This window comes from Nicotiana attenuata, unplaced genomic scaffold (genome assembly GCF_001879085.1).
Source record: "Nicotiana attenuata strain UT unplaced genomic scaffold, NIATTr2, whole genome shotgun sequence".
NCBI classification, from domain to species: domain Eukaryota; kingdom Viridiplantae; phylum Streptophyta; class Magnoliopsida; order Solanales; family Solanaceae; genus Nicotiana; species Nicotiana attenuata.
Window position 1 is genome coordinate 131914 of NW_017672462.1, and position 17028 is coordinate 148941.

General features: G+C 38.2%; 1 protein-coding gene across 1 annotated transcript; it reads left to right on the forward strand.

The window, feature by feature from the left end:
- LOC109213306 (vacuolar protein sorting-associated protein 35A-like) lies at positions 1-10479 on the forward strand. The gene is made up of 22 exons (XM_019377089.1): positions 1-279; positions 360-456; positions 558-681; positions 2954-3139; positions 3311-3398; positions 3597-3653; positions 3753-3842; positions 3936-4058; positions 4556-4630; positions 4705-4764; positions 5454-5570; positions 5835-6074; positions 6160-6225; positions 6375-6464; positions 8185-8274; positions 8588-8677; positions 8852-8920; positions 9000-9080; positions 9193-9300; positions 9392-9495; positions 9619-9732; positions 9824-10479. The coding sequence occupies exons 1-22, from the start codon at positions 187-189 to the stop codon at positions 10047-10049; spliced, it is 2388 nt and encodes a 795-aa protein (XP_019232634.1). The 5' UTR covers positions 1-186; the 3' UTR covers positions 10050-10479.
- Positions 10480-17028: the final 6549 nt, after the last annotated feature.

A 17028-nucleotide genomic window follows, 5' to 3' on the forward strand; every position in this document is an offset into this window, starting at 1 on the left:
GTAATTTTGCTTTTGATCCCTGACCCGGTGGAAGGGGAAATTGGAAACGGATTTTAACGTTTAACGGAGTTGCAATCTACTTCGAATTGCACGACCACTCCAAACACAGAGAAGGACCCTCACTTGCAGTTGCAGCAGCAAAAATCAAACACGAAGGTCCCCCAAATTTGCAAGGAACAATCCAATATGATACCTAACGGAGTTGAAGACGAAGAGAAGTGGCTTGCCGCTGGGATCACCGGCCTTCAGCAGAACGCATTCTACATGCATCGCGCTCTTGTATTTCCCCAAAGCCTCTATTTTTTACTTGTAAAATTTGAGCTTTTTGATATTCAAAACCCCTAATTTGGAGTTTTCAGGACTCGAACAATCTGAAAGATGCACTGAAATACTCGGCTCAGATGCTCTCGGAGCTTCGAACTTCCAAGCTTTCTCCTCACAAATACTACGAGCTATGTAAGTGATTTTCACTGATCTGGTCTAGATTTTGCCTCTTAGTGTGTAAGTTAGAACTTGAAGATCCTTTAACCAGCAGTATTGGAATTATGCTTTGTTAGATATGCGGGCATTTGATGAATTGAGGAAGCTAGAGATTTTCTTCAAGGAGGAGAGTAAGCGTGGTTGCTCTATTGTTGACTTGTATGAGCTTGTGCAGCACGCTGGCAACATTTTGCCCAGATTGTAAGTTGTTATGGCGATCTGGTCCTTATTCTGAATCCTTAATTGTGTTAAGTGGAGTATGCAAATAAGGCTGAACTTTGTTAGATACTATAGAGTCCTTATTAAGACAGGTTAAGATGGAGTATCAATTTTTGCTTTCTGCTTTTTGATCCTATTGTAAATATTCCATAGTGCTGTTTGGTCGTTAATGGAATCTTATTTTACTGATAAAAAATGAATCTGCTCAAACTTCACAGTCTTATTTTGTTTAAATATTTCAAATGCTAAATACTCAATAAGTAGTAAAGCACATACTATCTGATAACTCTAAAATGGGTTTAGATCCAATAGGGCTTCACCCTATACGAATCAAGGAAAAGGCTACCAGTTGGATTTTTTGTTCTTACAAACTCTGTGTCTAATTAGAATAGCAGGAAAAACCTAGTCCACAAACAACACTTCCACAATTAGCAAATAAGTTACCACATTTGACTAAACCTCTTAAGGTGTTTGCCACAAGGAGGACCTGGTCAAGTGATTGCTTCACCGCAACTTGGGAAGCAAGCACCCTTGGCTAAGTACTACCAATCATGTGCTCGCGGACGTGCACTACCCCACCTATACTTGATCATACCCAAGTTATTGGGATAAAATTTGGAGCAACAACAACATACCCAGTGTATTCCCACAAGTGGGGTCTGGGAGGGTAGGGTGGAGGCAGCCTTAACCCTACCTGAAGCAGGTAGAGAGGCTGTTTCCGGTAGACTCTCAGTTCATGGCACGCATAAGCAGTAAGAAAGGTAATATAGTAGTGAAAAATTCATGAAAAAGAACAGTAACAACAACAAGATAGCAACAAATAATAAGTTGGAGCATATCAGATAATAATTTGGGAATAGGAAAGGTCCAATATTTCTTGTATTACTAGAACACCCTTGTACAGTGATGGATATAATCCATTTAACACACAATAGTCAATCCAATCCAATTCAATTCACTTCTGTGCACTCTTTATTAATTTAGCCATTATAAGATTTCTTTACAGCTTCCCCAGTCTAAATTTTATCAAATGCTAGTGTAGATACAAAGTTCCACATAAAGCTTCAGCACTTGACTTGTACAATTATGATGCTTTCTTTACTAAGACTGAGAGCCTATAGAGGAGAAGCATTGACCCCCCTTCTCCGTGATAAATTATCTGATCACAAACTTGGGAATCATGTGGTAGTGAAAATTGGGTTACTTTTTAGTGCGGTCCTGGATGGTCTGTCTCTTTTTGGGAGAAGATTTTCTATCCCGCCTGCCTATGAAGAACTACAAGACTATTGGCAATAAAATTTGTCACCTGTAATACTGTTGAATCAGAATGTTTGGATTCTGTTCCATTTGACCTGTAACACTAAAGTTCTTTTAAACTTATGTTCATATTCTCTTAAACTGCTCACTGACATCACTCTCCATGTTTTGTTTAGCACTCAGTTGAATAAATCCTTTAACTCATGTGAATGCAAGTTTCACAGCTCTAGCAGTTTGGAAACTGGGAATCTGCTGACATTGCATTTAGAGTATTTGAAACAGGAAAATGTCCAATATATATATGTGAATTTATAGGAAAGCAAAGCCACACTGGGTAATTAGCAATAGGCCGGTATCCTTTTATGAAGTAAAACTTCCCAAATCTTTTGTGAACTGGTGATTGCTTTTCAAACAGGGAGGGATTGTCACAAGTATAGCTGAAGCTCAAAGTTCCTATCCAGGAATGCTGAGATACCAAGTTCAATTTGTCTCAGATTTGCATTACTAGTATATTTTGATAAGGTAATGATTTATTGATGTCCTGGGGAAGGGGAGTAATGAAACCTCGTACACAAATTGTGTGCCAAAAGTAGGGAACGTTGTACACAATGCTGAATGGTGGAACGGTCATAGGGACACTTGATTCCATTGTTCCTTTGCTCTTCAGCTATGTCCCTTTTGATAAGAAAACAAAATTAATAGTCTTCGGTTATGTACCTTGAGTGAAAAGAAATGTTAATGCTGTTATAACGCACCTGATTTCATTATTCCTCTGCCCTTCAGTAATGTACCTTATACTAAAAAGAAATGCTAATACGGTTATAAGAACACTTGATTTCATTATTCCTGTGATCTTCAGTCAAGAGAAACGTAATGCACTCAGATTTGTGTTACTAGTATATAAGTCACTGATTGCCTTCTTAAGCGTATGCTAATTCTGCTCTTATATCAATTGCATGTCAGTATCTTCACGGTTTTTATCCCTGCTTTTTCTTAGGTATCTCCTTTGTACAGTGGGGTCGGTGTACATCAAATCAAAGGAGGCTCCTGCCAAGGATATTCTCAAAGATCTGGTGGAAATGTGCCGTAGCATACAGCATCCGTTACGTGGGCTCTTCCTAAGGAGTTACCTTTCCCAAGTCAGTAGGGATAAACTGCCTGATATAGGATCTGAATATGAAGGGTAAGGGCATAACCCAGCTGCATTACCAGCGATGTAGGTACATTATTGTGTCAGATGCCCAAATTATCTGGGTTCCCTTAGCAATGGTCTAATTGCAAGGTTTACGCACACTGGAAGAAAATTTACAAAAATGAACGTTTTGTTGGATACCCTAACATGCTGTTCCCACAGGGATGCTGACACTGCCATGGATGCTGTAGAATTCGTGCTCCAAAATTTCACAGAAATGAACAAACTTTGGGTGCGAATGCAACATCAGGTTGGTTCAAATGTCTGTGAATGCTGTAATTGCTCTCGTACTTTGACATGAATAATGCCACAACACCTGCATGTCATGAAGGTAAAAGAAATCATGAGGGCATACTTTGTGGTCATGCAGGTGTTTTAATGCTTCTGAATGATACATACTCTTTGCTGATCATGAGTTGAGGGTTGCATCGGGCTTTCTGGTCTGCAGGGACCTGCACGGGAAAAGGAAAAACGTGAAAAAGAAAGGAGCGAGCTTCGCGATCTTGTAATGAGCTGTTACTTAGGCATGATTACTAGCAATTGAAATAAGCCACGGATGTGCACACTTATGTGAGGATTTTCGTTTTGCTCTTATTATTGGTAGGTGGGGAAAAACCTGCATGTTCTAAGTCAAATTGAGGGCATTGACCTTGATTTGTACAAAGATATGGTGCTTCCAAGAGTTCTAGAGCAGGTAATTTGCCTCTGGTGGCCTTCCCTATCGTAATTATTTAAGCCAAAATCTTTACAATATTCTAACTCATAGTGTACCTCATGTTATGTTTAGGTTGTCAACTGTAAAGATGAGATTGCACAGGGATATTTGATGGATTGCATCATCCAAGTCTTCCCTGATGAGTACCACTTACAAACTCTTGAAACATTACTAGATGCTTGCCCCCAGTTTCAGGTATATCAGTATTGTTCAATCATAAATTGGGATTTTCTTTAACTGCAATAGCAAAATGTAGAAGCAAAAATGTCATGCCTGGTGGGACACCACGGGTGTGAGGTTGGTTTACTGTCTGCAAGAATGTTTAAGATAACCTCGGCATTATAAATTCAAAAATTAGGTTATGGAGGCCAATGAATAATGCAGTCCGTGTCTAATGCTAGAAGATAGGCTGGGAAACTTAAGAGATTAGGTATGCATTTGTTCGATAATTTTTATACCCAATCAAAAAAAAAATCTAGGACCAAATCTGTATCACTTATGAAGTCATTGTTGTAAAGTAAATTCTTGCCACTTGTTTGTTTTAAACTATCTCTGTGACAGTTCTAGCCAGTGGACCATCAGTGGTCCTTTTTTATCAGAACTTAACTTACCAAGCATTATTTTCTATGTCATTTGTGTTTTTAGATCATTTGCTATGTCAATTATGTCTCTGTTATGTCTTGTGTCTTCAGCCATCTGTTGATATCAAGACAGTGCTTGCTCGTCTGATGGAAAGGCTTTCAAACTATGCTGCTTTAAGTGCAGAAGTTAGTAATAAATTCAGCTTTCTCCAGAATTAGAGATTTACACCTTGCAGTTTCTGAATAATTTCTTCCTGCAGGTCTTACCTGAGTTTTTCCAGGTTGAAGCTTTCACAAAACTAAACAATGCCATAGGCAAGGTAATTGAGATTACTGTTCTTAAATATATTAAAACTGCTATATGGATTCTAGAATGCTTCGAGGAGAAACCTTTTTTTATATCCTGGACTTCTACCTCAACCGAGTAGGGATTTAGTGGATATTGCTGATGTTTTAGAATTTCATCAAGAGATACTTATTGACCAGCAATTTTTGTCAGCAATTTTTGTGTTCTCCATTGCTGGAGATTCAGATAAATCTTAGAAATAAAGTAGCAGAAAGATTCATTCAGAGAGATTATCGTTTGTGAAAATATGGATTGATAACATTGTACTGTAATCATGATTCTGTTCTGTTCTCCATTTGAGATATTGGACCAGAAAGCTTTCCAAGATGTTCTTGGTTGTTTCGTTTCCTAGAATAAACAACAATTACTGTTGTTTTCTGGAAAGGAATTATTTTGGTTTTCAAAAAACAAAACCTTAACGAAAAGGCTGTTGGTAATGCACAGTGAACCAATACTTGCAGAATCATATTGAATGACAGGTATTTTTTCAGAGAAAACAAAACAAAAGCAAACAAAACAGACATTCCAAAAGCGAACCAAATAACATGACTTTAAAATCCTTGCACTACGGTTTTTTTCCTGATCAGTAATGAATTTTAGTTATGTATACTTTCTTTGATTATGATGATGCGCTTCGTTATGCCTGTCTCTCTGTTGGTGCAGGTGATAGAGGCTCAAGAAGACATGCCTATTGCTGGAGTGGTGACTTTGTATGCATCTCTTTTGACATTTACTCTTCATGTCCACCCTGATCGCCTTGATTATGTAGATCAGATTCTGGTAGGTTCTGTTTTTCTCTCTCACTCAATAAGTAGTTGACTTACACACTATGGTTCTAGGTTTTATGTTTCTGGGTAAGTTTATTAGCCTGTTGTGTTTTCTGGATCCATAATGAACATGTGACATTTGTAGAACAGAACACAAAAACAAGATAAGTTGAACTTGGAACTTTTCATTCTTTGAAGGCTATGTCAATTTAGACGGCTTTCTGGCCTGCCTGGTTTGCGTGGAGCCTGTAATGATCACACTCTTTTTCACATGCAGGGTGCATGTGTTCAGAAACTTTCTGGGAAAGGAAAGCTCAAAGACAATAAAGCAACAAAACAGATTGTGGCCCTACTAAGTGCTCCCCTGGAGAAGTATAAGGATATAGATACTGTGCTAAAGCTGTCAAATTATCCTCATCTTATGGAGTATCTTGATGATGCAACTAGTAAAGTGATGGCTAATGTTTTGGTTCAAAATATTTTGAAAAATAAGACTTGCATTTCAACTGCTGAAAAGGTTTGATGTTAGTTAATTTTGTGTACTTGAATTTATTGCTTACAAGTGTTTCCCATTTGTTACTTGAAATTGCTGGTCTTGTCAGGTTGAGGCACTTTTTGAGTTAATGAAAGCACTGATTAGAGATTTGGATGAGGATGTTAATGATGAGGTGGACTGGAAACTCTCTGCTTGCTTTAATATTTACCTTAGTTCTTAATCTTATATTTCCCTTTGCATCCTCACTGGCATCTATTTTAAAATTAGTTTGTCAATGCAGTAAGCAATTGTGTTTTAGTTTCTTCATCCTCCTATTTTCAGCTTGATGAAGATGATTTCAAGGAAGAGCAGAATTCTGTTGCACGGCTTATTCAAATGCTTCACAATGACGATCCTGAAGAGATGCTGAAGGTAATTATGATTTACTTTCTTTTAAATTACTTATATACTCCTTTGAGGGACAGCCTCTGTACTTGTTATTGCTGAAAAATCATGCCCTTGTAGCATAATGCCTTTTTGGATTGAGGTTGGTCAAGTGTACTCTTATGCGTGTTCCTGGTGGAGCATGTGTACTTGTTTTCTTCCCTTTTCCTGGTCAAGGTAAGGTCGCTTGAGATGGTTTAGTCATGTCCCGCGTCGACCTACAGATGCACCGGTCCGTAGGTGTGAAACTATGGTTGGGGAAGGTGTTAAAGGGGGACGGCGTAGACCTAAAATCACATGGAAGTAAGTTGTCTCGAAAGACGTACAAATCCTTGGAATCAATGCAGACTTAGCTAAAGATGCACAATGGAAGAGAAAAATCCATATAGGTGATACCTGCTAGTTAGTTGTTGTTGTTGTTGTTGTTGTTGTTGTTATTATTATTATTATTAAATAATTATTATTACTTGCACTTTTATTTTATTTTGGTAATGATGTTGATATGAGTTGAGCTAATTGAAAGGAATGAGTATTCATATCGCCGACCCCAACTTGTTTGGGACTGAGGCATAGTTGTTGTTGATTGCCCTTAGCTTATTGTCAGCATTTGGATTCAGGAAACATTACAAAGGTACTTGTTTTCTAATAGAGTGTTAGTTTCTAATCCCTTCACCAAAAGTTGAACATGGTGGTTTGATTGGCAGAAAATAAAGTAGGAAAGCAGTTAGTTGTTTCCTTTTGTATTTCTTTTGTTTCTCTGGGTAAATGGTGTAAAAGTAGGTTGGGCACAGCCTTTCATATTATAGAATATTCAAACAATAGTCTGTACAGTGTCAAAAATATATTTTCCAGGATATGGTCATGGTTGTTTGACATCCCAAAGAAGTAACCAGGAGTATGAACTTGGGATAGAATACCATGTATTATCTTTCTTTTAAGTCATTTTCTTCTATTAAGTAATCACTACCTCTTGCAAGAAAAGATACTGATATTCCCTATACCCTATTATCCTTAAGTTTCTAACCAGAGAGATGGATGGGAATGAGCTATAGTCTTAACATCAGGTTCAACTTGCAAGTGATGAGTTGGATGTCCTGATATTGATGTATAATTCCATTCTCAAAAAAAGATATTGATGTACTCCCTCCGGTCCATAATAATTGACAATTTTACCTTTGGCACACCCATGAAATACGAACTCCTAGAGAAAAAAAGATATATTTACTAAATTAACCTTAATTAATTGTTACCTTGACACATTGGAATATGTAAATAAGGGCAAATTTTAGAAAAATAAAATTAATTCCTTCTTGATTATGTAAATGGACACCTATTTTGGACCAAAATAAAAAGGTAAAATGTTCACTTATTGTGGACCGGAGGGAGTAGATCAATGAAGAGTGTTAATGTTTTATTAAGAAGGGGAAAAAAAGGAAAATGATGAGAAACCCAATGACTGCCAACACTGGAGAGAACTTTAAGATGACCATGTACAAGCCCAGCTTGTAACCAAAATGAACAGTTCATGCCTCGTGGCTCTGCGGTTCACATTTTTTTATATGATCGTTTATGCTCCAGACAAGGCATGCACCTGATGATAATGTTGTATGGTTTGCTTCTATGTGGCTGCTATGTTTGTTTTCCTAGTTGTAAGTGTTATTTTCTTGCTTCCGAGAGTTGATACGATTTGCTATTTTTTGTATTGCAGATGATTTGTGCTGTGCATAAACACATTTTGACAGGAGGACCAAAGAGGCTTCCTTGTACCATCCCTCCCCTTATTCTTAACTCTCTTAAGGTTTGAATCTGCAACTTAAGGGCTAAAGAGGAGTCTGGTGCTCCTTATCAAAAAAAGAGGAGTCTGGTGCTCAATATTTCTCGTTTTCCCTTTGTGCTAAGCTAAATGAAGCGGACTCGTGCATATGTAGCGCGTTAGCATGATCCTTCACCTATGGAACTACTCATTCTAAGAAGAGAACATAAAAGATAGTATATTACCCCCCACCCCACCCCATGTTCCCCATTAAAGAGAAGAAAGAGAGGAGAGTTCCTTCACAAATAGATTGACCTACTTTGTTGTACCGCTGATGTATTTTTCCCTTTGTTTCTAGTTTGTTAGGCGACTGCATAGTCATGATGAAAATGCTCCTGAGGATGAGGCATCTGCTATGCCTGAGAAATTTTTTCAGATACTCAATCAGGTAATATAACAGAATGGGGATGTTGTTAGCGTAAATCTTGTTTTATGAGTTGTGTTCTTCTATTCCTTCTTTCTTTAGCTTGTCTTCCTTCATTTGCAGTCATTCTTACAATTTTACCATTCTTATGATTGTCCTGAGGTAATTCTGTTACTTATGAGCTACACCTTGTTCTAGATTATTGAGGCTCTCTCAATTGTTCCAGTACCCGAACTAGCATTGAAGTTGTACTTGGAGTGTGCTGAGGTAGATGATTTCCGTTCAAACTTGTGGAAGATAGCTCGCATCTGTTTTTTACTGACAAGCAGTTGTCTCTGTTGCTCAGGCTGCTAATGAATCTGACCTAGAGCCTGTTGCCTATGAATTTTTCACTCAAGCTTATATGCTATATGAAGAAGAAATCTCGGTAGTATCTGCTTTATTTTGTCCCAATTTTATATTCTGGAATTCCTGGCATGCTATATGTTTGCGTGAAAGCCTTAGTTGATTTTTCTAATGTTAATTCAATTGTTTGGCAGGACTCCAAAGCACAGGTGACTGCAATACACTTGATAATAGGGACTCTTCAGAGAATGCACATCTTTGGTGTTGAGAACAGGGATACATTAACGCACAAGGCCACGGGGGTAATTGTTTTAGCATCTCCTATTTGCTTTTGCTGATTTTAATAGCATTACAAATGGATTCTAACTGCTCTTTCCCCTTTGTATCCTCAAGTACTCTGCAAAGCTCCTTAAGAAGCCTGATCAATGTAGGGCTGTATATGCTTGTTCACATCTTTTCTGGGTTGACGATCAGGACAATATCAAGGATGGAGAAAGGTTCATAACTATACCATGCATATTTAGTGGATAAATTATAAATTTAAAGGCTCTTTTGAGTTCCTTTTGGTTTCATGCTTTTCTGTTGCCTTCTTCTCATGTGTTACTTTTTTTTTAATCCAGGGTTTTGCTTTGCTTAAAGCGGGCCTTAAGGATTGCAAATGCTGCTCAACAAATGTCCACTGCAACCCGAGGAAGCAGTGGATCGGTCTTGCTCTTTATAGAAATTCTAAACAAGTAAAACCAACTCTTCATTCCTGCTCTTTTTCCTTCTCAAATACTGTTCTTTTGGAAGTAATTAACAACAGAACCATTTGTATGTTAACAGGTATCTATATTTCTTTGAGAAGGGGGTCTCGCAGATTAATGTTGCCTCCATCCAGAGCCTGATTGAACTAATCACAACTGAAATGCAAAGCGAAAATACAACAGCAGATCCTGCAGCAGATACCTACTTTGCAAGCACCCTGCGATATATCCAGTTCCAGAAGGATAAAGGCGGTGCAGTTGGTGAGAAATACGAGCCCATCAGGCATCAAGTCATAGTCAAATAGAGCATTCTCCCAAGGAATTTGAATTCTTGGTGTCAGAGAAAGCAGCACATTTTTGTTCAAGTACATAATTGATTAATTTTCAACTTGCTCTAGAGTAAAATGCATTCCAAACCGGGCTAGCAGAAGCAGCTGCAGAGACGTGTATATCCTGATCACGCCTTCACGGTATATCCTAATAAAGATTGTGAGTGATTGTTGTAATAATTTGCTCTCCAGTTATGACTTGGAGCGCTTGCCACTGGTATTTGTTTTAGATTTTTGGAGGTTTTAGACTTTTCTTTTGAGGTGGAGAAAGGTGGGGAGGTAGTTCGTGAATATCTAGTTCAAATTTGTGATTAAAGATAAGTACCGGAATAATTTGTCCTGTAGTTTTGTATAACATGCCCTATCCCATTTGAACTTGCCTAAACATATCTCAAATTACCAATGACTTTTAATCAAATATTACTCTAATGGTAATTGGAGCAATTCTGTTGGTGGAAAATGTGATATCATAAGGAAGCCAATCAATTTTGTATGACGGCTATTGCTGCCGATTAATTATAAAAAAACTAATATTTCCAAAATTTGAAGCTAGGCTTTTAATAAATTTTGACCTTTAACTAGCCTAACATTAACACTAATGTCCCAAATCTGCAGCAACAAAAGCTGCAAAAATGAAATGATCATGAGTACGAAAATGTGTTGTGCTTGATTCTACCTAGGGGTGTTCATGGTTCAGTTGGGATGTTTTTCCCTAAAAAGAAACCAAATCAAGTAAGTCGGTTTTTCAAATATTAGAACCAAATCAAACCAATTAAGTTGGTTTTTTCTCGATTCGGTTTATGTCGGGTTTTGTCGGTGTCACACCTCCTTTTTTACACACCTACCCCGAAGGATAAATGTATAAGGGAGTTTTTCCATTTAAAGTGACATTATTCGAAATGGGATCATTTATCTACTTTTAGAGTCGCCACTTGGGAAAGGATTGGCTTTTGGTGTCCCAAGTCACCGGTTTAATTTAAATCCCAAATCGAGGAAAAATTCGACTTCCCAATTGGAGTCTGCGAGCCAGAGATTCTGTGTAAGTAATTCTGTTGACCCGAGGGAAGGTGTTAGGCACCCCCGAATCCCGTGGTTCTAGCACGGTCGCTTAAATTATTATACATGGCTGAAATTCTAGTTTTAAATACATGCTCGGACCTATAGTGCAGTTTTAATATTATTTACCGCTTATAATTTATTTTTACGAAAGTGAACGCCGTTTAAGAGCGTGCTTTTGGATCACGTCACATGAAATGCACCCGGATCCTCAACACCTCTTATTCAACGTTTTGGGATTTGGATTTGGGTCCCATGAGATGCACACCTGACTTTAAGAGGGTAATATTATTAGAGAACGCTCCTAAAGCGACTAACGTGTTATTAACTTTGCGGGGGGCCATGGAAATTTGTTAAATGGCATGTCCCGAATTTCTAAATTATTTTAATAAAGTATTTAATGAGGGCCACGCAATTTATGAATTTTGTTTGGCGCGGCACGCCGTGTTTTACTTCTTTTTAAAGGTCATCCTAAAAGGGACTATTATTTTCTATTGAATTAGTCTCTAAAGGGCCTAATTAATTAGTAATTTAGGCTCCCAGCTCAAGTCCACATTTGAACAAGAGGAAGACCTCTTAATTCAAATGTGCTACTTAACTTGGACAGCCCAAAACCCGGTACTTTTTCAATTAAGAATTAATCTCAAAACCCATTCAAAAACGATAAAGCCCAACAGGATGTGAGTCTGGATTTAGACTCAACGAAATGAGCTGCTTGTGCGATTGGGCTCACCATTGAAGGGCCTTAAGCCCACAAAGAATATCTCGTACAAAGTTCAGTTACAAAGCTGAACACTAATTGCTTGGGCCTTGTGTTTGAGCCCAGAAACAGAATTCAAATTGGTGCAAGGTCTAGTATTAATCCGAGATCGGATATTGACTGCCGATGCTACAACTATTTTATATTGTTTGTTAAGACTTCCAGTTTGCTAATTTAACTTTCGAATCTGTTCAAGGGTGAACATATGGATCAAACGTTTTTAAGGACAACATTATATGCTAATATATAAGCTCACAAACGAAACTGGTTCTCCATTGTGATTCAACAACAGACTTAGGCATATACCACCTAATTAAATGTAAAGATTTAAACAACCTATTATCATGGAACACTGCTGTCCCTTCTATCAAACTTCACAACGATCCAAAACAAGCTCAGAACAGTCCAACAGTCCTATTTATACAAATTGTCCTAGTTAATCCAGTAAATACTAGTTCACATGAGTTTGCATCTAAATATTGAATACAATCAGATGAAGCACCAAATTCTTTTGATTTCACAAGTAGCTTATACACATTGCTCTAAATTTCCAGCTCAAAGTTACACTGATGCGAGTTCAAGGCTGTGTACCTGAAGTGTGAATCAAGTAAAAGGAGGAGAAGTTAGCTACAGCAAAGCAATCAGCAGCAGTTGAAAATCAAACAGCAACCACTCAGACAGTTTCAACTCAGAAACGAATGCAGAAATGCTTCAATTCGAGTAGGATGGATAGACCACCCAGAACAGTATCAAATTTACCCAACTAGACTCAAAATTGACCACAAAACTCCTTTTAAAACTCTCAGCAAACAAGGACTCAAAAGACTGCTCACTCGAGCTTAAAATTCACTCAGAATCAAGACCATTTGAACTCCTATTTTTTTGTGCTTTCTGTTTTTTGATTTTCTACTTGAATGAGTATCTAAAAGAAATTTGAACTTCAGGATTTTCAGTATTTTTTTTTTTTTNGCTCAGAATGTGTACCTGGAATCAAAGTACAATAAGATGAAGGAGAATCAGTAGCAAATAGCAAAGCTGCAGCTCATATACAGTCAACAAACAACACCAGAATCAGTCCGGAACCAAAATGTGAAAACACAGTTCCAATAATCCACCAAATAGACTCGAATGAACCAAAATGATTCGAAATTAAACCCAGGAGATGATTTCTGAACTTCAGCAAATAGAAACAACCCAAAACAGCCTGAACAAAACCCAAAATGACTTGAAATTGAATCTAGAAACACTAGGAAACTCGGATTAAAACTAACTTGCAATCAAACTCAAAATTTCAATGTAACAGTATCTTTTTTTGTTTGGAATTTTCTACTGGATTTTTGTATGTTTTTTTTGGATTTTTTGACAGGAATTAAGATCTAGAAGAATATTTGAACTATAGGAATGCAAATTTTGAACTTCCTTAGATTTTGAAATTCGAATTTGCAATCCAGGAATTCAGAAAGGGATTTGGGAGGAAAATTAATAGCTGGAAAGTTTTTGGGGAATTTTCAGAGGTCTCCCCAAAACTTGTTTTACAAGGCAGTGTGTATGCCCTTTTTATAGGCAGACCTTCAGATTTTAGTTTTCTTTTTTAGTCCCTTTCTTATTTAGTTTCTTAGTCCCTCATTTTTAAAACTTGTTACCCAAGTATCAACACTTATTTTACCAAAACTACACTAAAGTCTTGTTCTAGAAGATCCTATACCTATTATAATTCCTACACTACCCTCCCCTTACCTTTACAATTACTATCCCTAAAAAAACTACCCTTTTCCATACCCAAGCTACCCCTGACTAATCCCGGAATTACTAAACTATACTAAAACTATCAACTATACCCAAATCAATAAGCCTAACAAAATATTAACTTAATTTTATCAATAAGAAAATGTTAACTCAAATAAACAGAACTTTAGAACACCAATATTAAACGAGCAATTACTAATATTTAATTACTAATCAACTGCTAAAATCTAATTACTAAACTAATCAACTGCTAAAAACTTTAAGGAAAATCAGAGTGAACTAAAGGAACAAAGGGAAATATAAATCAGAATAAATATAAAAAAATAATAAAACACACAGTAACGAAGCAAAAGAAAACAGAAAAAGAAAAAAGAGAGCTTACTGTTTAGAGGCGGCTAAGCTTGACTCGATCCGAACACGTGAATCTTTTTTAAAGATTCTTGACCCGTAATATACCTAATCAGGTGTCTTAAACAGGGAGACACCTGGTTAGGGATATTAGGGTCGAGAAACTTAAAAAATTAAACTAGGGTTTCATTTTTAAATTTAAAATTCGAAGGTTTTGGAGAGGTTTTGAAAGTTATCGTTTGGAGATTCGGAATGAGGAGGGTGAGGGGATTATATGGTGTTAATTTGGTTGAGTTTGGAGAAAGTAGGGTCTTGGCCGAATCTTAGATTTAAAATCCGAGGAATTTGGTTAGGAATTAGAGGATGCTATCATGGGGGTTGGAAAGAGGAGGATGAGAGGATTGAGGGGTGTAATTTTTGAGTGATTTGGAGCTTCGCCGCCGGCGGCGGCGATTTCCGGCCGGCGACGGACGGTGGCAAGAGGGTGGAGATACGGTGGAATACGGTGGGGCTATGGTGTGGCGATTTCCGGTGAGATATGAGAGTGGGGTGCGAGAGAGATGAATGAGGGGGTAGGGGGGTGTGTTTCGGACATATATGTATTAATTAAAACCAGCTTCAGGACCGTTCGATCAAGGAACCTCGACGGTCCTGATTGAACGAGTCCAAACGACGTCGTTTCACGTGGGCTGGGGAATTGGACCGGGTAAGGTTGGACGGGTTTCAGGTGTACAAATTTGGGCTTTGATTTGGTCTAAGGTGAATTTAGCCCAAATTCCTTTTTGATTTTGTTTTCTTACTTTTGTATTCTATTTATTTATTTATTTATTATTATTTTTTGGTATTTTAGTATTCATTTATTATTATTTATTCTTTTCTGGTTTTATAAAAATGCTAAAACAAAACAAAGACTCAATTAAACTATTTAAACTTTCCTAAAATTACATAAAAACTCTATTAACAATTAAGAATGCAACAAGACTATTTTTGCAATTTTTTTTTCTTTAAACTTTATTCTAAATCTAATTAATACCTAACTAATACTAAAAGTGGTGAAATTAAAATCCCTAAATGTATGTGCATATTTTCTGTATTTTTATGAAAAATACAACCAATTAACACAAAAACTCAAACAAAAATTCACAAAAAATTGTAAAATAATAAAGAAATCAATTATTTGAAACTTTCGGAATTAATTTGCTTGGGGCAAAAATCACGTGCTCACACCAGCCAGCTAAGGGTGGAGATCAGGCAGCCAGGGGTAGTCCCAGAGGTGGAGATCGATCAGGCGGTGGCCAGGCTCGTTTCTACGCTATGCCGGGCAGGGCAGATGCCATTGCTTCAGACGCTATCATTACAGGTATTGTTTCAGTCTGCCACACAGACGCCTCAGTATTATTTGATCCCGGTTCTACCTATTCATATGTGTCTTCATATTTTTCTCATCATTTGGGTACGTCCCGAGGGTGTCTTGCTTTACTTGTTCATGTATCTACCCAGTGGGCGATACTATCATTGTAGACCATGTGTACCGGTCACGTTTGGTGACTATTGGGGGTCTGGAGACCTGAGTTGATTTATTTCTATTGAGCATGGTGGACTTCGATGTTATCTTGGGCATGGACTGGCTATCTCCGTGTCATGCTATTCTAGACTGTCATGCTAAGACAGTCACTTTGGCTATGTCGGGTGTACCGCGGATCGAGTGGCGTGGTGTGAATGATTATATTCCTAGTAGAGTTATTTCTTTCTTGAAGGCCCAGCGTATGGTTGGGAAGGGTTGCCTTTCCTATTTGGCATTTGTGAGGGATGTTGGAGCTGAGTCTCCTAGCATTGATTCTGTTCCAGTTGTGAGGGATTTCCGATGTATTTCCTGCAGACCTGTCGGGCATGCCGCCGGACAGGGATATTGATTTTGGTATTGACCTGGTGCCGGGCACTCAACCCATCTCTATTCCGCCAAATCGTATGGCACCAACGGAGTTGAAGGAATTGAAGGAGCAGCTTTAGGAGCTCCTAGATAAGGGGTTCATTCGGCGTAGCGTGTCACCTTGGGGTGCGCCAGTCCTGTTTGTGAAGAAGAAGGATGGCACAATGAGAATGTGTATCGATTATAGGCAGTTAAACAAGGTAACAATTATGAACAAGTATCCCCTGCCTCGCATTAATGATTTGTTTGACCAGCTTCAGGGAGCGAGGGTGTTTTCCAAGATTGATCTCCGTCCGGTTATCACCAGTTGAAGATCAGGGATTCAGATATTCATAAGACTGCTTTCAGGACTAGATATGGTCACTATGAGTTTCTTGTCATGTCTTTCGGGCTGACCAATGCCCCAGCAGCGTTCATGCATATGATGAACAGTGTATTTTGGCCTTACCTGGATTCATTTGTCATAGTGTTCATTGATGATATTCTGGTATACACGCATAGTTAGGAGGAGCACGCGCAACATTTGCGAGTCGTATTGCAGAGATTGAGGGAGGAGAGGATTTATGCAAAGTTCTTCAAGTGTGAGTTCTGGCTCGGTTCAGTTGCTTTCTTGGGACATGTGGTGTCCAGCGAGGGTATTCAGGTTGCCCCGAAGAAGATAGAGGCAGTGCAGAGTTGGCCTAGACCGTCCTCAGCCACAGAGATTCGTAGTTTCCTTGGGTTGCCAGGCTATTATTGCCGATTTGTTCAGGGTTTTTCCTCTATTGCATCGCCCTTGACCAAGTTGGCTCAGAAGGGTGTTTCATTTGTGTGGTCGGACGAGTGTGAAGAGAGCTTTCAGAAGCTCAAGACAGCTTTGACCACAGCTCCAGTATTGGTTTTGCCATCAGCTTCAGGTTCTTATATGGTATATTGCGATGCTTCGCGAGTCGGGATCGGTTGTGTTTTGATGCAGGAGGGTAGAGTTATTGCTTATTCATCTCGTCAGTTGAAGCCCCATGAGCAGAACTATCTCGTTCACGATTTGGAGCTAGCTGCTATAGTTCATGCATTGAAGATTTGAAGGCATTACTTGTATGGCGTATCTTGTGAGGTATTCACTGATCATCGCAGTC